Raw genomic sequence first — 23687 nt, 5'->3', positions numbered from 1 at the left:
GTGTGTTTCTGTGTGTTTTCAACATTTGAAAGGTAGCTGTCCCCGCATTTGTGTAAACGTGGGTCTGACATGTGAGGAACGCAGGCAGTCTAAGGAAACGCAGCTCTGACACTGTCCCAGTGCCGTAGGCATCTCCAGGCAATGAACCCCTTCTGGAAGGAGGTGTTTATTAGCTACCTCCAGGAGTCCAAGCTGCGAATGAAAGGGTCAAGCTGGGAAGAGCGGAAATCGCCACCCCTGAGCAGGTCACCTGAAGGGTATCTTTCCAAGAGAGAGATAATCGACCAAAAGAAATCTTTCCTTTATTTCAGATATGTAAGACTGTATAGGGACTCTGCTGGGGATGATCCCTGATGGGGCACCAAACCATTCCCTATTTGGGAGTTTTTGGTTCCTATCATCTGTTTTTTCTTTCTTTTCTTTTATTTTTCCTTCTTTTCTTCTATTTTGTATAAACACTGTAGTGATGGATTGCCACACACTCTTGTTAAGTGGCTTTAGATGACTGTCATGTGAAAGGCACTATATAAACATTAATCAATTTGAATTATGTTAATTAGCATAACTGATTGGCTTGTGCTTTGTGTGGTTATGTGCCCTGTGGTGGACTGGCATCCCATCCAGGGTGTACCGCTGTCTTTGCCCTGTGCAGCCTGGGATGGGTTCCAGGCCCCCCTACGAAGCTGGGAGATGGACAGATCGCTTTGGGGACCAAATATGAGCTGCACCCTTTCAGTGGTTCAAGTTGTCCCTTCTGAAAACATACAAAGCGAGTCGACATGGTGCCATGTGTTGGTCATGGAGATCAACTTGTTTCCACACGGTAGCGATGTGCAGTGATGCAAACAATGCCCAGAATCCTCCAGTGCGGTGCCAGGAGCTGTGGCTGAGCGGCACGTTTCACCCTCCTGCTTGTCCTCCTCTTGACTATTACCGTTTGATCTGGCCACACTCCACTTGAAAGGCTCTGAATTTATTTCCTCTCTAGGACTCTCCTCCATGCAACCCCCCCCCCCCAACAGTGTATTTGGCTCAATCTCATGTTTCCCCCTGCTGGACACAGAGAGAACTGCGGGATGTTTTGCCCAGCGGTAGAGATCTCAAGCCTGAATTTCTGTTCATCTGACTTTTTTTAAGTAAGAAAATATATGAATAGATGTGTATTGTGCAGAAGTGGAGCAGACATCTAGGCTTAATAAGATCGATGTTAATGACTCCTGTATCACAAACATCCACGTTCCAGAAAACTTAAAAGATGAGCAGATATGATTGACTTCTTTTCGGCGGAGACCGTGCATTGTCTGGATGTAATAGTATAACCAGCACTTTTATCTAAAGCCTCTTTCAGTTATAAACCTTCATACGATGTTGGTTATCTAGTTCATAAAGGCTGTGGACCGGCCTGGTGTTGCCTGTGTACATTTGGTACTTTGTGCTCTGTCCTCTCAGTGAGATGACTGGCCGTGCTCCCTACATTACTGAAAGGACAGCCTGAAGCCAGAGCTAAGGAAACATCTACTGTGGGGTCTGCATGCAGTTTGGCCACACCCACTTGTTGGCCACGCCTACCTCACAAAATTCTCCTCATCACAGTTACCCTTCAGATTCTTGGAGATGGTCCAGCCTTCCATTTAAAGAGCAATAACTGGGTGGCTTTGGGCTACTAGGTCTTAGTGTACGTAGCAGATATGATCATCATCTTTAATGATGACTTGAGTCAATGAGTAAGGCTGCTAGTCCCATAGGGAGGCGGGGTCACTGTATGTCACCAATCAGGGACTGGACAAGCTCACATTTCATTGGTTACTTTCTTGCCTCCCAGTGAGCTAGGAAAGGCAGTGATTGGCAGCCTACAGTAATCCCGCCCACCATGAGACTGAGCAGTTGACAGGACTACTGAGCACTACTGAAGACACCCAAAGGGCATTACAGAACCAATGGGGAGCCAGTTCAACCACCACTGTGTAGCCCCCACCTGGAAGATGCAACAGCAGCCATTCTGCACCAATAGCTCACCACACAGTACCTAAGGTGGTGAAGGGGCAGGAGAGAATTTGCCAGTTAGATATAGGGGGTGATTAGGAGGCCAGATTTTAAAGGGCCACAGCGGGCAATTTTAGCCAGGACATCAGGGTACCACCCCCACCCTTTCGAAAGATGCCCAGGGATCTTTTATGGACTCAGAGATTCAGGACCTCAGCTTTACATCTAATGTGAAGCACCACACCAGCAGTGTCCTCCTCCCTGCACTGCGATCCACAATGACCACAGGGTGGGCTCCCCCTACTGGCCACACCAGCACCTCTTCCAGCAGCAACCCAGCTTTCCTAGTTGGTCTCCCATCTAAATGCTGGCCAGCCCCAGAACTGCTTAGCTTCAAGCAGATTCCCTAAACTGAGCTGCAGGTGGTAAGGCTACTGACATGTATTTCGTAACTTGTATTTCAGCATATGTTCTCTTCCATTATATAAACATTTTGAATGCTATGCCTAGCATTTGTAAATCAAACACCGAGAGCATGCAAAATAATGACATTTATTCACTGCATAGATAGGAATGCCATTGCGTGGCTCAAAGAGTGTATTTATATATTATATCCACAGCATCAGTGAGTTCATAGAGAAAGACAGCTTGAGGACGTTTCTCTTAGTGCGAGGCATGAGGGAAAAAAGATGGTTATAAAAGCCTGCAGATACGTGTCTCGACTTGTCAGAACTCCTCCTTGGATCCAGCCCACTGCGGTCCTCTGTCTGCGTAAGCGTTTGAAGCCCATACACTAGTTCCTAACCCTACTCTGTCTGATTCCTCAAGTGACACTGACACCTGCTTTACATGGCTAAGCTTTTGTCAGCTGTTCACTCGAAGGATTCGTTCATGGTGTGGCAGGAACGCACATTAGGGAGACAGGTGTATCAAATATGCTAATGAGCAGCCATATGAACCAATCATATCAGCTGTGGGGAGGTATAGAAGGTGTGCCAGCACTGAAAAGGGAGGGTCTAGGGGATGGGTGAACAGAGGTGTGGGATTCAGGGAGCAGGGGCAGGAGCCGGGACCTTCTTCCTGATGATTTTCTTCTTGGCGGGACCGGCAGGACCGGCAGGGCCGGCAGGCGCAGTGTTTGGTAACTTTCCGGCCTTCACATCATCAATGAAGGCCTCGATGGACACCACCTTCTCGCTGAGATCACCCAAATGCGTCTTCAGGGCGTTGAACTCTTTGAAGAGGTCATCTAAGGCTTCCGACAAAGGCTGGATCCTGAGCAGACGCGGAGGGAGAGAGACCTCTCATGTGTCTGATCCAGAGGTATTTAGGATTCAAGCCCGTCGCTCTGAGGATAATGGTGCAAATGGCTTCAAAACCATAAAAAGGGGGACGACTTCAGAGGCTTTGTGTTTTTCTTCCACTTTTCATAAAAAGACATTCTATTTTAGGGGCTGGTTCTGGTTACCCTGGAGATTTTGGATGGAAAACCTCTGTCCTACCCATAATTCTCCCTTCCTTTGTTTATAGCTATTCCGAGCAGCGTGTAGCACCGCGGTTAAAGAGGTGGATTTATGACTAGAATTTTCCAGTTCAAGTCACAAGAGCAGGCCAGATTTTTGTGGAGGGGAGGGGCTAAGGCATCGATGTAAATGGGGAAAAATCTCATTTTCAATAAAAACAACCAATCAGCAATTAGATGTAAAAATTCTATAAAGGGATAATCCATTACAGGTGTGTTTTCAACAGTAAAACCAGTCTTTGCTTCTTGGCTTTGACCCACTCAACTGACCTGGTATAATCCGGAAGCAGCCCCTGCATGTCGTTCTGCATCATGCTCTGCATCTGGGCCAGGATGTCGAACCTCCAGTTGTCCAGGATTTGGGTGAGGTTGGCCACCCCTCGCATGTTCACTTTTTCAGCTGGAGCAGCAGAAGGGCAGAGACTTTGAAAATGAGTCTTGGTGCCACACCCACCTTACGTTCTCAGATTTTATTGGTTTAAGTTCACTCTTGCCATCCAATCAGCAAACAGCAGCAGGATAGAGAACACTTCCAATCTGTAATAACAGAGCTCTCCACTATAATCTAACACAAACACCAAATTAAGACTCCTAAACCCATAATAAGCACTAAGGTTGCCACTTGTATGACACGTACTAACTTCTGATTAAAAGTCTTTGTTGAATATTAAAGCCAAATGCAAGTAATGACAGTTAAAGCACTAACACAAAATCTAGGTTGGGGTGTTTTTTTTTCAAGACTGAAACTTTGTAAGGTCTTAAGTGACTGATAAAATCTTGCAACAGAATAAAAATTAATGAATGTATATTGCATTATCCTACAGATAGTATTGTGGAAGAGCGCGCCCTGCAGGTCAGGGCCTGGCAGTGCTAATGGCGCTCATCAGCGCTGAGGGACTCACAGCCGTCACGGTAGTTCCACTCGTCCGTGTTAGGGCGCCTCCTCTGGGCAGTGACGGCCACTGCGGCCAGCGCCAGGAGCAGGACGCACAGCCTGAACTCCATCATCATGCTATCCTGCGGGGCCAAAACACACAAGCGCACAAGTCCCTGGCTTAAAAAAAGCAGAACACCGTTCCCTTGCACACCCCACCCACCCTACCCCAGTCCACGTGCACTCACAGGGGCTCCCTGAGGCCCATCACCCCCCCCCCAGCACTGAACTTAGTTTTTTTCAATTTCAGGTTAAATTTCTGTATAAGATCTGACAAGAGCTCTGTTCTGTACATCCCACTTTTATGGGGCCCACTTTTGAACACCCCCCTCCGGCACATTATTGGGTCTCACATCACAGCTGTCCCCTTAGCTATGTCTAAAGGGGTTTAACGGAGCCCCGAAGTCCGCTAGGTCAGCTGACGGCGTTCTGAGAGAAGGACGAATACAGTCTAAGCCCAAAGTGAAGAAAAGAAAACAAAATACAAGTGCAGGGATGCAAAAACATACTGGAACAGGTGGTAAAAAGTTTACAGTACACTAGTCTGACAATCTCCATGGTAAATATAAATCCAAAACATTTGTTCAGGTTGTCTCCGTGAAATACACCTCTCCTCTTACTTTTTGCCTTTTCTAATTAACTCGTTAACTTTAAAGTTTACCGTGAAACTTAACTGCTTAAGATACAGTTAATTTGGCCAGAGAGGCTGACCGACATGGCCCTACCTGTTTCCTGAGGTGAAAGAATGGCGTCCGTCTGAACGAGCTGAAGAAACACACTGCTACACTGCTGAGAGTCAACGTCCACCAACAGCAGACACACACATCAGCACAATCACACGCACGCACACCCACACCAGGGGAAAACTCATTGGCCCCAAAACTCAGCACAGGAATCTCATTGGAGCACGGTGATGTGGTTTAAATTACAGCCACACTTCCAGTGCTGACGTCCAGTATGTTCTGGTCAGATTTGGATGTGTCTTCTCTGAAAGTCTATGTTCCGTGGAAAGGGAGTACAGTATTATAACTTTATACTGTAGCTCAACAGAAACACACTCTCCACTCTGGAAATTCAGGTGCTTCAACACTCAGTCATAACTGCTAACAGAAATAATATATACATTTTCACTAGACAAAAGGTCAAAATTATTATTCTGTGGAGGAGTCCTTTGGTACAGTCGCCTCATACAGGAGATCCACATTTTTAGACGTTCTGCAGCAAAAATAGCAATGCTCTTGACAGCTTGGTTACATCCATAAATTACCTTTTGGGAACAGTAAGGAATGACTTGAAGGGGTGTCCGACTCGCACGCTCAGTTCGAGGGGCAGCGTTGTTGGTGAGCAGTGAAATAATTATTGGGCTGGATACGCACCGCCGGTGTGCCTGTGAATCGGTAATTTCACGGGCGAGGCAGATCGTTAGCAGCCGGCGGTACTCACTGGAAGTGCTCGTCGTGCACATCAGCCGGCGGTTTTGCGAAAGGTTTAGCGACTCTGAGTAAAACGGGGGCTTGACTCACATAATCGGTGGGAGCTGACACTCAAACCCCACCTCGATTTCCCAGATATGCTGCTTCATACCGCAGGCTATTAAAAATTAATCACGATACAGCCACACAGAGCCACTAATATTGCAGATCAGCCTTCTTTGCGTTTGTTTTTTTTTCTGCTAAAATCTTACTTTCTCCCTCCCCTTTCCTCTTTTATGTGTCTAACCTCTTTAATCTGTCATTTCTAATCGCTCCTGTCGAGCATATCCAAAGCCGCCGTCCCGCTGAGTGATGCCAAGCGTGATAAAGGAAGGCGATTCAGCTTCGGTTAAACAGATATGACACGAATCACACGCGGCTGGCAGCGGAAAAAGTCCGAGCTGGGTGTCATTCAAACGCGTTCATTAGGATGAAACGTACGGCTAGGATGTGTCTGCAGGTGGTGATGGGCCTGAACTTATGATTTCAGTGCGACGGAGACAAAGATTTTAAATATTCATAAAACTGAAAGCTGAAAGCCTGCAGCGGCCGTGCTCTGCCTCTCCTGGAAGCTGAGCGTGTTTGTCAGCGATTACAGAGCTGCCGGGGGTGCTCCCTTCTGGGCAAAGCTGCTGCCTCGTCTCGGGAAATCTGGCCTCACCACCCGCTGGCTATTTTACTGCCGAAAAACCGGAGGGGTTAGGGTTAGACGGGCAGGGAAAGGCGTCCTGGAAGTGGGCGTAACCAACGCCCCAGCCCAAAATTGCCTAAAGCTGTTAATTCATACCTTGGCTCACCTTCATTAGCACCCCGTGGCATGCTAACATTAATGAGGGCTGAAGGGAGGAGTTGGCTCCCCGCTGTCGTCTGGACTGCCGCCAGGACGTGCCCGGCTATGGGACCCATTCTTCCCATTGAGGGCCCATGCCTTGTTCAAGCGGGGGCCCAGTGCTGGAAATCTAGCTGAAATGAAGAGTCAGGATGCTGGCTCCATATGGCATGCAGAAGGCCTTTGTACAACATGCCTCTCCTTGGGCTCAGACCGGCTCCCACAGTACCTTCAAATGCAGGATCGCATTTTGCTTACATTCACATCCATACTTACAACAAGCGCCAAGTTGACAAAACTTTGGTCAGGCGTGAGATTCTCAGTTCGAGACAAGTCTGCGCACACATTTACATGTATGTAAGTTTTATTACCTTGTAAATAGTCTGTAGGGTTTGCGAACTTCCCCAAAGCTGTTGATATAGCTACTTTTAGATTTCTGAAATGATATAGATTTGCTGTAGCATTTCTTGCTTAAGTGTGAGAGTATGAAAACAGGAGTGTCACACCAAACACACGAGACTTGGCAACCCTGAAGGCATCAGGTCTGGTTGGGACTGAATCAGCCCCGACCCCCCCAGCCCCCTTAAACACACATGCTACTGCCACAGTATTGGCAGGGACAAGTCGCAGCCACGCAAACCCAAATCTACTCCCTTGTCGTACAAACTGTGGGGACACTAATGTCCAAAGGCAGCCTTAAACACATAGTATGAATAGATGTTCTGAATGTTTGTGTATAATTACTATAAAATCATCATATTATTTAATACACCATAAACGATATTGTATGAGTTAATACTACTTACGCAACAGGATGCACCGCCTGAAGGCACTTGTTGTTCACAAACTACACAGATTGTTTCCACAAACAATTTCTTTTTGGGTTTGTTGTAAGGATGTATCTAACAAATCATTTACATCCATTTACAGGTTATTGTTTGGACTGAGTATTATGTCTATAACACTCAGGAACGATCTCCCCACTGCCACGTTAACACAGACATTAATCGAGGGCAGATGTAGTCTGATCTGAGCTGCCAGGAGTGTTGTTAGGCGTCTTTTATAGGGGTTTTAAGTGTGCATTAATTTGCTTAAGTCATTAATAGTTTTTATACTATATAGCTTTGAGGAAGCTACAACAGAAACTGATCACAAAAAGGCCTACGATGTGATCTACTTAGATTTCCAGAAGGCCTTTGATGTTGTCCCCCACAAACGGCTCTTGCTTAAGCTCAAAGCTGCAGGGATTTTAGGAACTATATCAGCTTGGATCGAAAACTGGTTAACTGACAGGAAGCAGCAAGTAGTTATTAGAGGCAAAATGTCATCGTGGGCCTGCGTTCATAATGGGGTACCGCAGGGTTCAATTTTAGGACCACTATTGTTCCTAATTTACATTAATGATATTGACACCAATACATACAGTAAACTGGTTAAATTTGCAGACAACACCAAGGTGAGTGGTGTAGCAGATACTGATCTAGCAGCAGAGAGGCTGCAACGGGATCTGGATTTAATTAGCAACTGGGCTGATACCTGGCAGATAAAATTTAACACAGATAAATGTAAGGTAATGCAGGGAGCAGAAATATAAAGTACAGATATTTTATGGGTTCTGATTATGAGAAAGACCTTGGTGCGTATGTTGATTCTTCCATGTCCCACTCTCGCCAGTGTGGGGAAGCAAGAAAAAAGGCCAGTAGGATGTTGGATTACATCTCTAGGTGTGTGGAGTTTAAGTCAAGGGAGGTGATGCTACGATTATATAATTCCTTGGTGAGACCCCACCTACAATATTGTGTGCAGGTTCAGTCATCATACCATAAGAAGGACATTGCTGCCTTGGAAAGGGTTCAACGTAGAGCTACAAGAATGATTCCTGGTCTTAGAGGAATGTCTTATGAGGAGAGGTTAGCTGAGCTGAATCTGTTTAGCCTCGAGCAAAGTAGACTAAAGGGGGGGCATGATCCAGGTATATAAGATTCTAACAGGTCTGGATGCTGTTCAGCCAAATGACTATTTAAATGTTCGTTTAAATACTAGAACTCGTGGCCATAAGTGGAAATTAGTGGGAGAACATTTTAAAATGCATTTGAGAAAGCAAATTACAGCACAGCGTGTAGTTAGAGTATGGAATAGTCTTCCTGCTAGTGTAACGCAAGCTAAAACCCTGTGTTCCTTTAAATCGGATCTAGATAAGATTCTAACAACTCTGAGCTATTAGTTAAGCTCTCCCCAAACGAGCTTGATGTGCGGAATGTTCTAAGTTTGCAATTCGACCCTCCCCTCCAGTAACGACTCAGCCCTCTAGACGCCCCTCTATCCATTTATCTCTAACTACGCTCCTGCCTCAGTTAAACTCAGAGAAAACAGCTCCTGTTAATAACGTTACAATAACAGCAAGCTGACATCGCTTGGTGAGCTTAATTTCTGTTGACTTTGGTTAAGCAACACCTAACAATTACTGAGAACGAATGACTGACAAAAGATTACTAACAAAGTAAAGATTACTGGCAAAATTACTAACAATGCAGAGTTCAACATAAACTACATCACTTTTAGAATATATATGCTTACTAATAGCCAAATATTTGTTTCAAATGAAATTAAATAACATTTCATATTTTCTTTTTAAACAAAAAAGATATTCTCCAGTCTATATTGCTGTAGACCTAAAATATAAAATCATTTTTTAATTAAATAATAATTTTAAAAATCGTCCACGCCGAGTACGGAGTTGCAAGTCCATAGCACGGACAGGAGAGTCGCTGGCTGCCCCGTGGGAGCTGCGATGGCTTAACTGATCCAGGATCGGATCCCATGAACTTCCTTTTCCGGTGCCGTTGCCAGGTAACGGTTAACGTGGCGTCGAAGGAACAGTATCACTGGGATCTCAGAAGCATTTCTTTATTCTTTATCGAAAGACAGTGTTCGTCTGCTGCACCCTAATCATCCTAGTTATGAACCATGGCGTTAACAAATATTAAGGATGGCGAATACACAGCCACAATCTACAAAATGGTGAGTGCGTGACATATTATAGACGGCTAGCCAGCTAGCTAGCTAACCACGGCTAGCTTCACGACTGGGTTTATTAAAGGTTTTCTTTCCCAAAAAGATATGGAGTTTCTTTTCTTAACCAGGCAGCTAAGTCTCCAGTTACTCAAGCGGGGTTTTTTGTTTGTTCGTTTATCTTTCAGTGGGGAAGTTTACAGACATCCCACTTAAGGGATAGTGATTTCAGGGAGGCAGATGAGGGGCATCCGGGCGGGCGGGGGTGCTTGGTTGGTATTACCGTAATACCGTGCATGTATATATGTATTTCATATGTATGTATGTGTGTATGTGTGTGTGTGTGTATATATATATATATATATATATATATATATATATATATATATATATATATATATATATATATATATATATATACACACACACACACACTAATAAAAATTAGCTGATCGGGGCTAGACAGTGGTGGTTAAATTTGGAGCAACTTATTGCCAGGTAATTTTACCGCCACTGAATATCTTAACTACAGATATCCGGGACATTGCGCATCATTTGCGGGTGTCGTGGAGCTGCTGTCAATATGCGGGAGACTCCTGGAACTTCCGGGAGAGCTGGGATGTCTGGGTTTGGTGTGGGTCACGGAGTGTCTGCCGTATGTGTACCCTGCACAGATCAAGGATGGGCGCCACGCGGAAGCCGTTCACGTCCTCAGCAATGAGCTGCAGAAACACCTTAAAGTAAGACAATAAACACTACGCCAGAATGCTGACGTATAGCGCATGAGGATAGACTTTAGGTGTATAGTTCGTGCCTGGATAATGTGGTTGCCATGGTTGCCTTCTGTGAGATGACCTTTCCTATGCCCAGTCCAGGGCCGCCCTATCTCTGCTGGCCTACTGCTATTACCACATGCAAGACTTCATCAACGCCGCTGAGTGCTACGAGCAGCTGACCCAGCTGCACCCCGAAGTTGAGGAGTACAAGGTGTATTACGCCCAGTCTCTGTACGGGGCCTGCGCCTTCCCCGAGGCTATGAGGGCCACCTTCCAGCTAGACAACCCCAGCAGCCAAACCAAGGTGCGCCTCCCCCGGGCCCTCCTCCCGGACCCTCCTCCCGGGCCCCCCTCCCGGACCCTCCTCCCGGTCATGCAGCATCATATAGCTCTCACTGTACGGCACGATGTGCATCTGCTGATAAGTTACCCACTGGCTTGTAGACTGTAATCTGATAAGTTAAATGAAATCAGAGTCCCAGACATTACTGTCACCTGCAAGCTTTCAGAGTTGTCACGGCAACCACTGAAAATTAGGTTTATCTTAGTTTGGGTTAGATCTTTCTTTTCCAATGTCTGTCCTCTTCTGTGTCACCGTTTGCTACAGAAGATTGTCCAATTTATTTTTCCTGCTGATCCTCATTGTGGTGTTTGTCATGAATGCATCTTCCTGACACTGACGTTAACATTTCTAAATAGAGAGAGATAAACAATCTTATTTTCATTCTGTTATAACTTGACTGTTGCTTTATTTCCTTTTGCAGATGATAAAACTGCAGGCCGCTATTAAATATGGGGAGGAAGATTTTGCAGGAGCGAAGGTAAAAAGAAATAGCGGATTTGTGTACAAAACGGCAGCCTTGTTTTGTGCTGCAAATAATCCGGTGGTAATAAGAGGTGTATAGTTCAGGTCCAGAAAGTAAAAATCCAGACCAGGATTTCGTTTCAACCAGCCATTTGCGTGTAAAGGGTCATAGTCACAGAGTGACTCAACTGGTTGGTTGAAACTAAATCCTGGTCTGGTTGGTTTGGATTTTTACCTTCTGGATGGAAACTTTTCACCATTGGCTGGTACTTTAGTCATGGCTACTGCTGAATATTTAGCTAAAATTATATGGATGGATTTTGTTGTTCCACGGCGTGAACGTAAGGCCCGTTCTTAGAGTTGAGCCTGCAGTCCTTTGGCTGTTAGCTGTGCGGACTGACCCCTCTGCCCCCTCCGGTCCCATCTCTGCTGCTGCAGAGCCTGGTGGAGCAGCTGCCCCCGGACGACCCCGACTATGAAGTGGACCTGGGCTGTTTGCTCTACAGAGAAGGAGAGTATGAAGAAGCCTGTAAGAAGTTCATAGCTTCCATGCAAGTGGTGGGCTACCGGCCAGGTAATGCAGCTTCGTGAGGTAACCTACGCGTTTGCAATGCTGTCTTTAACCCCCCCCAGCCAGCCCTAACCTTAATCATAAGTGACCAAACAAGATACAAGACTTTTCGCATTTTTTGTGTTTTGATTGCCTTCAGATTTTTTGAAAATTGAGGCTTCTGTTTTATGGACCTGAGTAATGTCTCCACAAGCTAAAAAGTAACATGTTTTACTTTTGGGACATTTGCTTATTAACCCCCCCCACACACACACAGATGACTGTGCAGTCAATGAAAACTGTCCCCCAGATTGTCAGGTTATCTGCAGGGGTGGCAGGGATGCCACAGAAATGTCACTTCTAAGTACCTCTCTCCTGTGGTGTAGTAACCTCTTCCTCTTGGTCTGCCCTCGCAGATTTGTCGTACAACATCGCCCTCTGTTACTACAGCCAGAAACTCTATGGCCCGGCTATGAAATACATCGCAGACATCATTGAACGCGGGATCAGGGAGCACCCAGGTATGTCTCACCCGTCTGTTGGAAAAAGAGTGCCCTGTTTCTTTTCATCTTCTTTTGTAACTTCCTTTGTTTTCTCAACGTTATTTGATATTCCGTTTTGAAACATTACGCACTTGTGATTCACGAGTTCTCAAAACACGCACTATAGATTAATCTTGTTAAAAGACTTTAAATATTAACACAAATCGTTTGAGCTGACTGTCACGTGCTGCGTACCGTCTTGAAATGTTTTCAGAGCTCAGTGTTGGCATGACAACTGAGGGCATCGATGTGAGGAGTGTCGGCAACACGCTCGTTCTTCACGAAACCGCTCTCGTCGAGGCTTTTAACTTGAAGGCGGCTGTTGAATACCAGCTGAAGAACTGTAAGTGTCATTAAGGTCCTTTTCTTTACGCCTGTGTCCTTTTCCTCTTAATGCGGCCTCACTTGCTCATCGTAAGCAGAGTGTGGTGGCATCCTAGTGATTTCAGCCACGGTACCTGTACTTGGAGCTCCCTGGTGGCTGGGGCCTTGGTCACTGTCAGTTCAGCATTGCTCTCCCCCTTCTCGTTTCAGTTGAGGCTGCCCAGGAGGCCCTGACTGATATGCCCCCTAGATCAGAAGAGGTAAGTCTGATTCAGAATCAGTTGGAGTCTAACTCTTACTGTCCAAACCAGGGCGAGGAAGCCCTGCCTGCCATGCAGCTGCTAGGTCTGTTCATTTCCATTCTGTTTCCCTGCCGAACTGATTCAATGAAATTAATTATCTTTTGTATTAAAAATAACATGTCTTTGCCAGGTGATAATAGCTTACTGGTGAGTTGACTTCCATTCAAGCAGCTACTTTTTGCTAATTGTATTTTCTTGAAAATGTAGATATTTTCTCCTTGACCTGTTTCATGTATTTTTCTGTATTAAAAATTTGTAATAACCAGCACAACTGCGTAGTGATTGATATAACAGATATGACTTTTCCAGTGATTCACTGCCCTCTAGTGGTGGTTTCAGTGGAGAAAAAGTCAAATCCCACACACAAGTCTGTTTTGCTTTCCATTCAGAGCTTGTAACGTAAGTCCTCAGTGGCCTGTAACTATGCGTGATATAAACAGGCTGGTGTTGTGCTTCAGTTCCTGAGGGCCATTCACAACCCCAGACGCAGGCAGCTGTTGTTTTGTTAGTGTTAAAGGGGTATAGTCAGTGAAGTCCTGCTTTGTGAGTATTAGTCAGTGAAGTCCTGCTTCCTGGGCTTTATACGTATGAACACGTCTTCTGCTGCCCATGTGCGCCCTCAATCCCATCTGTGTAAACGCCGCCTCTACGCTTCCAGGAGCTGGACCCGGTGACCCTCCACAACCAGGCCCTGATGAACATGGAGTCCAAGCCCAGCGAGGGTTTCGAGAAGCTGGCCTTCCTCCTGCAGCAGAACCCCTTTCCCCCAGTGACCTTCGGAAACCTGCTGCTGCTCTACTGTAAATATGAGGTAGGTCTGCCCCTCTGTACCCCTGGGGGGGGGGAGCGGGTCTGCTTTTAGGTGGATGATTACACTCTGTTTTAATTTGCCATGGGGCCCCTGAGAGCTTCAGGTCTTGCTTGCCCCTCATTCTGACTTTTCTCATACTGCCCCCTGGTGGTGTTCAGGACATCCGCTGTCCTGCTGTGACCGATGAAAGTCCAGTTATATCTGTGGCGTTACTGCACTTAGGGCACAGTGCTGATTACAGGGGGGGATAGACAAACACGGCAAGGCCTTAAACTGCCAGGGAGTCCCCTCCCCCCAGCTGTACAGCATTGTTTTTCTGCACATGCCACACTTTCTTTCAGCTTCAAAGGGATGTGCGTGCTGAGCGCTGCGCCCCCCCCGTCCCGCGTGGAACAGCCCTCCCCCCAGAGCATCGTGTGACTGTAATTAAAATAACATGCTTGTGTTTTTTGGCAGTACTTTGACCTGGTTGCAGATGTCCTGGCTGAAAATGCTCATTTGACCTACAAGTTCCTGTCTCCAGTAAGAGGCCTTTTCCCTCGCACAGAAATCTCTTGTGTTGTGTGTCTAAAGCACCCTAGACAGTCCATCTGTCACATTTCACCTCCCCCCAGTATGCACACCCAGTTAGTCTTTGTCAGGTTTCAAAGGAGTTCACTCCATTTATGTAATAAATGAGCAGGGTTAGATAGTCTCTGGAGCAATTAGGAGTTTAAGGGCTTGGTTTGGGGCCTGAATAGTGAAAACATTCTGCCAACCCTGGGATTTGAACCACCGACCTTCCGATCACAAACAGAGTATCCTAACACATTGAGCCACACAGCGTCTTTATGGGAAAGTCGGCTGCTTCCCTCACAATCACGTATCAGCACTGTGGAGGTGCGTTTCCATGGTGTCTGCTGACTCTGATGCTCCTCTTTGGTGCCCTGGTCACTGGGAGAAGCCCTCAGAGACTTCCTCCTCCTTCACCAGCTCCTCCTTTTGTCTTTCAGTACCTCTACGAGTTCCTGGATGCAATGATAACATGTCAGACTGCCCCTGAGGAGGTGAGCCGCCCGCCTCAGTGTTGCTGTGACCTGTTTGTATTCTAAAGGCTTGTCTTCCTTTGTCTGTCTTCTTCCATCTGCGGAAAAGCAAGTAATCGACACTGAGCCTCTGAGCGATTTGCAGTGAATTACCTGTGCAGTACAGTCCGTACTGTCAGTGACGCTGCAGAGCACTTTTCATTTCCTTAGCTGTACATCAGTTTTTTTTTGTGCCTTAATTTTTTTTTTTGTGACGGGCAGGCCTTTCGAAAATTCGATGAGATTGCCGCGAAACTTACGGAGCAGCTGCGGAAGCTGACCAAGCAGGTAAAGCACCTTCCCCCCAGATAAAGCAGGGCCATTGGGACAGGCGCTCATGCCGTTCTTAGCCCTGCCCGCAGAGGGGTTAGCAGGACTTTACTGGTAGGCCACCGTAGTGCTCTGGTCCTCTCCTTCCTTAAGGTGCAGGAGGCAAGACATAATCGTGAAGATGAGTTTCTGAAGAAGACCCTTCAGGAATACGATGAAGTCCTCGCGAAGTGAGTTTCTGATGAACGGTAACGTGCCGGTTGGTTTATAACCCTGTGCGGTGACCGCTCACTCGTCCCCATAACCCATATTCCCAGTTCTGCACTCCCCTTCACACAGTCCTGCCTTGAGTTTTGAGCTCAGCCACTGTGGCCCGATACCTCCTGACCTTGTCCCATGCCTGCTTTTAAGGTACATCCCTGTCCTGATGGCCCAGGCCAAGATCTACTGGAACCGCGAGGACTACCAGATGGTGGAGAAGATCTTCCGCAAGTCGGTGGAGTTCTGCAATGAGCACGACACCTGGAAGCTCAACGTGGCCCATGTGCTCTTCATGCAGGAGAACAAGTACAGGGAGGCCATCGGCTTCTACGAGCCCATCGTCAAGAAGCACTATGACAACGTGAGCCCCTCCTATGGGGGGAATGCCCCCCCGTTTCTTAAGTGTGTCTTTCCTCTACGATGAGCTGCGTCCCGCCTTCTCATTAACGTGAACCGTTAGGAAGACCGTAATCTTCCGTGCCGGCTGGATAGAAGCAGAAGCTGGAGGATACGGCCCGTTTGGTACCCGGTGCTGTTCTGGTGGGTTAGGGTTAAAGATTGCATCCTCCAAAGTGACTCTCAGAACACTGTAACATACAGATGGATCCTCACATGTGTCATCCCTCCATTTTGGTTTTTATACCTTCTAAAACATTATCTGTGGTTTGTAATGAATAGTTTTCATTATTAAAAGTGCCACTTAAATATGAATGAACTGCCTCCTGCCTACTAATGAGGCTATAACTTCATCACGCCCTCTGACAAGGCAGTGGGGGAATCTGTCCATCAAAGTATTAAGTATATATATATATATATGGTTTTGTACAAACCACATGGCTTCCACACAGCGGTGGTAAGGGGCTGCATCCTTGTCTCTGGAGCACCATTCAAAAAGTCATCCCCCACTCAGTGTAGTGACTGTTTGTGGCCAGGTGGCTCTGAAATTTCCGGGGGCCACAGGAAAATGCAAGATTTAAATGGTCTTAGGCACAGGCACACACCACTTGTCCTACCAGCACCTCCCACACTATCATGATATCGCTGTGTGTGACCTGCAAGCGGCTGCTGTCCGATTCAGATGAACGTCAAGAGCCATCGCGAGAGATGTGTTTGCTCTTCTGTCCGCTAGCTGGAGCAGTGTAGCATCCAGGACTGCCTGTGCGGGCGGAAGCTGTCGGTAACATACCGGCCCAGTGTGACGCTTTGCTTTCTGTCAGGGTCTATCTCCCACCTGGGAAGCTCCTGCATGGCATTGTTGTGCTCTTGGTTTGCAGTTTCTGGATGAACGATCCTTTGGATGCCTCTAGTTGTTGATGAGCTTTAGTCAAATCTAAGTGCTGGTCAGTTTGGTTTTGTCTGTTATGTTCTGAATCCAACGGTCAGTGTGTTACTCTGGGTTTTTTGTGACTTGAGATGGATCTCTGTGATCCATCGACTAACTCTTTTAATGTGAGCTCAGTCTGTTTTCTGAACTAGTGACGCACACTTCCTGTTACCTGTGTGACCCTCAGATCCTCAATGTCAGCGCGATCGTCCTGGCCAACCTGTGTGTGTCGTACATCATGACGAGCCAGAATGAGGAGGTATGGCAGAACCTTCCGGAAGCCTACGACCTCAACCCTAATGGTGGTTTTATCCGGCGTCGCAGCCGTCGTGGTTGAGGGGGTGACACTGCTCCTGTCGCTGCAGGCCGAGGAACTGATGAGAAAGATCGAGAAGGAGGAGGAGCAGATATCGTACGACGACCCAGACAGAAAGGTGTTCCACCTGTGCATTGTGAACCTGGTGATAGGGTGAGTAGGCTCATTGCCTGGTGTGGGGGGGGGGGGGTAGGTATGGCAACGAAAGCATATGAAATTACTTTTTTGAGTCTTGTGTTAGAGTACATTCATCGGAGCAGGGTCCAGGGGGCCCATTTTTTTAAACAGAGTGCCCCCTAGTGGTAAGTAGGGAAGTGAAAAGGATTATACGAGCAGCTGCAAGCTCATGTCATTCATCTGTGTTTGCAGGACGCTGTACTGTGCCAAAGGAAATTATGACTTTGGTATTTCCCGCGTGATAAAAAGCCTGGAGCCGTACAATAAGAAGGTACGTAAGCGTATTCTCCATTAGTATCACTTTAAATGGATAATGGGCCCTGACTGTGGGTGACACTTAAAATGATGCACTTCCCCTTAATGCTCTGATGCCTCCTTAAGCTGTCATCTGTGATGTAGAAGGTGCTACTGCTGAAGCAAAGGGGGGGGGAATAGCATGGCCCTGCGGGTGGGGGAGCCGTGGAGGGCCCCTCTGCATCATTAGCGAGACTGACTGCCTCAGGGTTCTCGCACTACTCCAGCACGGCTGTGGGGGAATCATTCCCCCAGTTGCAGCTCTTTCAGCAGCTCTTTCAGTATGTTGATGTTCCCGGCATTGATCATATCCATACTGGAGGCAATGGTCACCTCTGGGGAAACACCCCACAAACAAGAGGATTCCTGGGAGGGATGCACTGAGATGGGGGGTGTCAGGTGACCTGTGGAGGCGGGGCACTGATATGGGGGGTGGGGCACTGAAGTGTGTCTCATTGGCCGGCAGCTGGGGACAGACACCTGGTTCTACGCCAAGCGATGCTTCCTGTCCCTGTTGGAGAACATGTCCAAGCACATGCTGATGCTGCGTGACTCCGTGGTGCAGGAGTGCGTGCAGTTCCTGGAACACTGCGAGGGTGCGTACTGTGGGGGGAGCAGCTGGGGGGGGGGGGGGCAGTGTGGCGTTGTTCACTGCAACACTGCTGCTGTTGGGTAGGCAGCTGCCCTAATGCTAAAACCTTCTGCTGGGTGTGAATTATCATTCAGCTCTTACACTAAACTCTTTTTCCATCTACTCTGAAGTCTATGGAAGGGACGTTCCGGCGATCATCGAGCAGCCCCTGCAGGAGGACCGCGTCCACATCGGCAAGAACACCGTCACCTACGAGGCCCGTCTGCTTAAAGCACTCATGTATGAGATCATCGGATGGAACCATTAGGCCACACCCCCAGCCCCGCCCCACCCAGTCTCTCTCGTGGGGCTTTGACCCGGTTCCTGCCTCAGCTTGCCTGCCTCAAGCAGCTGGAAGATACACCCTGATGTTTGTGCTCTGAGCAGCTGGTGCCCTCACACTGTGGGGGGGTGGGGGCGTCCCCAGCAACCCCAGTAACCCCAGCATGGGGCAGAGAGTAGCACACAGAGCCATGTGTGTAAATATTTATTCCACCAGCAACTCACACTATTTGACAGCGATTAGGACATTATCACATATATTTATGCCGGGAATCACAGACACCCATTTACACGTAGGTATATCCTTATACACTGTACAACAAGCTACATGTTTTTCATTTTAGTATTTTTTTAATAAAAGAATGCATATATGACAAAAGTGTGACTATTTATTATACATCTTAAAGAGACAGGATACACAGTAGGGACAGCAGGCCCTCACAGACAGCACTGCGGTGAGGTGCTGAGAAGGGGGCCTCTTTAAAGCACAGGTATCTTTGTGGTGTCCTGCTCTGTCAGGTAGTAGTTCAGGTACCCACCGAGCGCGCTCACCGCCACTCCCGTCATGTGACTCGAACAGCCATCTGTGGGTCAAAGGATTTGAGGGGTGAGTGGGGTGCGTCCAAGGCAGTGGGGCCTGCGACAGGTGGTGGCGGCGGGGACCTCGATCTCCTACCTCCCAGCATTTTCTCTCTCCTCTTGACGCGCCTGTGCTGCTGTAGGGCCTCCAGCAGGTCCCGGCCCAGAGCCTGGGAGATCTGCTCCTCTGGAAGGAAACGCGAAGCCCAAGGAATTAAACCCCTATGACCGCACCAAGCCAGATTAAAATTATGAAGCAAATTTTTGTAGCAGTGAATTAAGTCCATGTGGGTTAATCTGGGTGTAATAGTACAGTGTTTCCCAATCTGATTCACAGACAGTCCATGTTTTTGCTCTATCAAAAATGTGAACTGTCTTGTAAGGAGCTCAGAGGGAGCAAAAACATGGACCAACTGTGGGTCCCCGAGGACCGGATTGGGAAACGTTAATAGTGGTAGCGCAAGGAGGAGCCCAACAGTGTCTTTAAAATGATAAACCTCGGGATTCCTGTCGAGAGCTGATTTCGACGTGAAAACCCCCTCTTCCGGATCCCACTCACCATCCTTCCCGAAACAGCCCATTTCGGGGTCCTGCCACAGCAGGATGTGCCGCAGCCAGTCCGAGTTATAGAAGTCGGAGAAGCCGGTCACGCCACACAGCATGACTGCAAAACACCACATGAGAGATTTTTGCTTCCCTTTAAGGGTCCCCATGGTAACAGGTCCCCTGGCAACCAGGAGGTACCCCCATTGCAGCGATGTGGAAAAAACTCCAGCGCTTAACTGTTTTCAATGAAGATGTCGCGAGTATGGCCCGAGAAGTTCTTCCTCGCGATCTCCTGGTTGGTCTTCATCATATTGGAGCAGAAGATATCCTGGTAGTGTTCATCTGTCAGATTAGCACGTGTTTGCCTCTTCTCACCCTGCAGGATATTGGAGCACCCTCTCTGGAATGGAAGGAAGGAGAAAGTAAGGAGGTTCAAGCCGGTGCCGCGTGAGAGCGCGTCACGTCCCCAAGCGATGGGGAGACTCGTCGTTTGGCTCTCACCATTTTCCCAATCATGAAGTAGAGCAGCTGGTGTGACAGCGAGTAATATGGGCAGCCAAACACTGTCATCGTGTCCCTGCAGGACTCGGTCACAATGCAGGGCGTGCCATTGTCTTTCCTTGCAATGCCAAAAACATTTAAGGTTCTACAGACATGACCTGAACATCAAGACCTCATTTTGTTGGCAAACTTCTTAATCCTAATTATAACCATTGTATGTAAATAATAGATTTCTCAGCTTTTGGAGCAAGACATATCATTGTGGGTAAAGTACATGCAACATTTGAAACACACAATATCTGCTGTACATAAGAAGCCAGTGACCCTTTATAAAATGGTATTAATATAAACTTTATTACTGCACTGCCGGCACTGGAGGGTCATTTACACGTGATGGACACGTGTGACAGTACCATGTTCCCAGCAGGAGGGTGATGCATTTGTCGCTAAGCCGCTCGTTGTAGCATTCCATGGCTCTGAACGCTGAGTAGGCCAGCGAGGGGTCCGTGCTGCTCCATTTTCGCGGAATTGTCCAGAAACCAGCATCCATCAGAGGCTCGAATTCTGGACGGACGGCAAGAGAGAGACCCAGTCAAGCAGTGACGATCTGAGATTGCGGAATAGCAAACACAATTCCTACAATTAATACACTCAGTGACAAAAAAGTTAGTGTAGTGGGGGAAATAAAATGAATGAGCATGTGGTGGTAGCAGGGTTAGGGCGATTCCGGAATGCAATCATCAGTCCCAATCAGGAAATGGAACTAGAATTGGAATTTAAATCTCCCTGAAATTTGCATTCATTTTCAATTCTGTTCCCCATAGTTTTTTTCCAGTCCGAACTCCAGTTCCATTTTCTTTGTATTGGTACAGATTGCAATTAATCAATGTATTCCGGAATAGCTGGGTGATACGGTATGAAAGGGAGTTGTACAGCCGATGTATCCTCTCCTGTAGTAAGTCATCCCACACCATGATGTCATACCCTATGGCTCCCCACACCATGATGTCATACCCTATGGCTCCCCACACCATGATGTCATACCCTATGGCTCCCCACACCATGATGTCATACCCTATCGCTCCCCACACCATGATGTCATACCCTAAGACTCCCCACACCATGATGTCATACCCTAAGACTCCCCACACCATGATGTCATACCCTAAGACTCCCCACACCATGATGTCATACCCTAAGGCTCAACACATATAACGGTCATCTGTGGTAATGCAGAACCGAGATTCATCGCTAAACATGGTGCGATGCCACTCGTCATCAGTCCATGGCTCCCAGTTACAGCACCACTCCAAACGCAGTCGTCTCTGCACTGGTGTTAACGGCAGCCTATGCATGGGATGGTGAGCCTGTAGTCCAGCTGATGCCAGTCGCCGAGACACGGTGTAGGACGACACGTGGTGTTGTAGAGAGTCCAATACCTGTGTCCGGATGGCAGGCGCAGATGTCATGGGGTTCTGTAACGCTTGGCACACAATACGACGATCCTCCCTTTGATCCTCCCTTCTTGGGCATCTGGAACCTTCACGACGTGTGTGGGTGTCCTCAGGAGCCCATTGGTTCTAACGTCAGGTGACTGGACACCTGCAGGCCCCACATGCCAGGCAACTGCACGATACAACCATCCGGCCTCATGCTGACCCACAATGTGACCCCTATCAAACCCCGTCAGGTGCTGGTAATGCTGTCTAATGTGTCTACGAGGCATCCTCAGTGTCTGGTGACTAGACGTGGCAGCTCCTTGCAAATCAAACCATTTACATACCCATCACTGCTCGATCTGCACATGTACCAAATTACATCCAAATCGGACCATCACTTCTGGATGCTTAGCCTTTTTTTGTCACTGAGTGTACATTTCTCTTTGGAAAGAGCACCTGGTGAAATTCAGTTTCAAACTAACGTAAATAATCAGCTAATGTCATACAGATTTTTGGACAGCTAAACCAGGCACAGTCTTTACTGGGAGAGCAAGGGAGATGAAGGGCAGTACTAGAAAAGTACATTCAAAACTGAAAACTAAAAATCCAGTCAGGAGTACCAGCACCAGTCAGTGTGGTGTGGAGTGCATCAGCGGACGGTACCTCTGAAGTATCTGGGCTCGGTCTCCTGGAGTCTCTGGTACGCCAGCGGCAGGACCCGGTCCAGCCTCTCGGCCAGAGCCGCCGCGGCGACGACCTTCGGATCTCCGGCGAGCTCCGTGTCTTCCCACACCCGTACAGCCGCCTTCAGCTTGGCTGCGGCAGGTTTTCGTGCACCATAATTAAGTTTATCCATTTTTAGTTTCATAGTTATTGTGGTCAATTATATATGCATTATGTCTTGGTGCTTTACAACATGCAGTAGACCATAGATTAGACCCAGAAAGATGGTTGCAATTATATAAAGTGTTTTCTTTGAAAGCGCTCCGCCTTTGTTACGCAACCTTTCATTCACAGATCATAAAAATGTGCAAAATGAGCATAATTCCAGAATACAACATCTATTAAAAGAGTGACCAAAATATGACTTAACTTTTTAACTATTTTTCTTTATGCTAAAGAAGGGCGGGTTACAAGCAAGCCACGTCATTTTTATTTCCATGTAATTGTGTCAAATTGATATCTTTAGAATAATTAAGTGCAGTAGTCACACTCTTCGATCATTCATAAATTCATTAAACCGAATGATGCGACATACAGATATTCATTAGAATTGTTGCCGCAGAAAGTTTTATGATAAACAAAACTGATTTTAATTATTTTAACGCCAGTCAAGTGTACTAATAATACTTACCATGCAGTATGGTGTACCCAGCGACACCATCCAGGTTTATGTGTCTGAACCGATTTTCGAAGAAAAGTACTCCGTTATCTAAGCTTTTGAGAATATCGTCTATTGCCTCTCCGTTTGATGCGACAACTGTAGCGGAGAGGAAGGCTGCAAATGCGACCAAACTGTATCCGCACATACTTTTTCTGATGTTTACGATTATTAATAAAGTAAAATGAAACAGCGGAGTTCTGTGCTCAGTGTAACCTTACGCGTCCTGTGACACCCCCATCGCCCCCCCACTTTTTTTGTGAAAACTGAACCAAAAATGCAGGTGTCACGTGTGCAGTGCGGGAGTCACTCTTCACTGGATATGTTTAATTAAACAGTTTATTTTCACAACCCAGGTATTCTGTTATGGCGATATGTTTAAAGTTATCCAGAAGAAAAAGACGTCAAATTAAAGTTTAATCGTTATAAAAACAAATTATAAACATTAATATAGTCTACATGTAATGTTATTAACAGCATGCATTTGACTTCATTTGAATTTTTGTTTTTACATTTACAAGTTATACGCGTAATATTAATAATTATGCCAAATTTTGTGGATACCGTCTTGTGAGGAGAGTTCTCCGAATTTCATGATTGATCGCACGCATTTCAGAACTACACAATAACAGCACAACTTGTGCGTAAATTTTAGATTAATGGACGACTTAAATATTTTCCATTAAAAATAATGAAATAATGACTACGGGGAAAAAATAACCACCCATTAAACATTGTGTAGTTGGATTAGAATTGTAAA

The 23687-nt window shown here is 46.9% G+C and overlaps 3 protein-coding genes across 4 annotated transcripts; 1 reads left to right on the top strand and 2 right to left on the bottom strand.

Annotated features, from left to right (window-relative positions):
- Positions 1-2519: 2519 nt before the first annotated feature.
- si:ch211-76l23.4 (uncharacterized) lies at positions 2520-5293 on the bottom strand. 2 transcript variants are annotated; one of them, XM_049004547.1, is made up of 4 exons: positions 5165-5293; positions 4408-4522; positions 3776-3905; positions 2520-3258 (listed from the first exon to the last, which is right to left on the bottom strand). In XM_049004547.1, the coding sequence occupies exons 2-4, from the start codon at positions 4514-4516 to the stop codon at positions 3030-3032; spliced, it is 468 nt and encodes a 155-aa protein (XP_048860504.1). In that variant the 5' UTR covers positions 4517-4522; positions 5165-5293; the 3' UTR covers positions 2520-3029. The 2 variants fall into 2 exon arrangements, with proteins under 2 accessions (XP_048860504.1, XP_048860505.1); XM_049004548.1 differs by having other exon boundaries at positions 4408-4517; positions 5165-5279.
- Positions 5294-9584: 4291 nt separating this feature from the next.
- Positions 9585-18860, top strand: flr (fleer). Its single transcript, XM_049004533.1, has 19 exons — positions 9585-9761; positions 10427-10492; positions 10623-10832; positions 11293-11349; positions 11772-11907; positions 12300-12404; positions 12640-12768; positions 12960-13009; positions 13710-13862; positions 14319-14384; positions 14855-14908; positions 15149-15214; positions 15350-15426; positions 15608-15818; positions 16969-17040; positions 17147-17250; positions 17467-17545; positions 18035-18164; positions 18331-18860. Exons 1-19 carry the CDS (start codon positions 9708-9710, stop codon positions 18465-18467), a joined length of 1956 nt encoding a protein of 651 aa, XP_048860490.1. The 5' UTR covers positions 9585-9707; the 3' UTR covers positions 18468-18860.
- Positions 18674-23180, bottom strand: cunh16orf89 (chromosome unknown C16orf89 homolog). Its single transcript, XM_049004544.1, has 8 exons — positions 22901-23180; positions 22210-22362; positions 20521-20671; positions 20108-20225; positions 19844-20006; positions 19620-19724; positions 19158-19247; positions 18674-19065 (listed from the first exon to the last, which is right to left on the bottom strand). The coding sequence occupies exons 1-8, from the start codon at positions 23073-23075 to the stop codon at positions 18962-18964; spliced, it is 1059 nt and encodes a 352-aa protein (XP_048860501.1). The 5' UTR covers positions 23076-23180; the 3' UTR covers positions 18674-18961.
- Between the last annotated feature and the right edge of the window lie 507 nt (positions 23181-23687).

The sequence above is a fragment of the Brienomyrus brachyistius genome, unplaced genomic scaffold (genome assembly GCF_023856365.1).
Source record: "Brienomyrus brachyistius isolate T26 unplaced genomic scaffold, BBRACH_0.4 scaffold110, whole genome shotgun sequence".
Classification (NCBI taxonomy): domain Eukaryota; kingdom Metazoa; phylum Chordata; class Actinopteri; order Osteoglossiformes; family Mormyridae; genus Brienomyrus; species Brienomyrus brachyistius.
The sequence above is the reverse complement of the archived record's forward strand: the minus strand, read 5'-3'. Positions and strand labels throughout refer to the sequence as shown.

Excerpts from the sequence above, each read along its gene's own strand:
- si:ch211-76l23.4 (XM_049004547.1), bottom strand. The coding sequence starts at position 4,516 with ATGATGATGGAGTTCAGGCTGTGCGTCCTGCTCCTGGCGCTGGCCGCA. Across the intron at positions 3,906-4,407 it reads GTGGAACTACCGTGACGGCT|CTGAAAAAGTGAACATGCGA; the intron begins GTGAGTCCCTCA and ends CTGCTGCTCCAG. Across the intron at positions 3,259-3,775 it reads CTGCTTCCGGATTATACCAG|GATCCAGCCTTTGTCGGAAG; the intron begins GTCAGTTGAGTG and ends GCGTCTGCTCAG.
- flr (XM_049004533.1), top strand. The coding sequence starts at position 9,708 with ATGGCGTTAACAAATATTAAGGATGGCGAATACACAGCCACAATCTAC. Across the intron at positions 11,350-11,771 it reads AAGATTTTGCAGGAGCGAAG|AGCCTGGTGGAGCAGCTGCC; the intron begins GTAAAAAGAAAT and ends CTGCTGCTGCAG. Across the intron at positions 14,909-15,148 it reads GTCAGACTGCCCCTGAGGAG|GCCTTTCGAAAATTCGATGA; the intron begins GTGAGCCGCCCG and ends TGTGACGGGCAG.
- cunh16orf89 (XM_049004544.1), bottom strand. The coding sequence starts at position 23,075 with ATGTGCGGATACAGTTTGGTCGCATTTGCAGCCTTCCTCTCCGCTACA. Across the intron at positions 22,363-22,900 it reads TGGGTACACCATACTGCATG|CCAAGCTGAAGGCGGCTGTA; the intron begins GTAAGTATTATT and ends AACCTGCCGCAG. Across the intron at positions 19,066-19,157 it reads GAGAGAGAAAATGCTGGGAG|ATGGCTGTTCGAGTCACATG; the intron begins GTAGGAGATCGA and ends TTTGACCCACAG.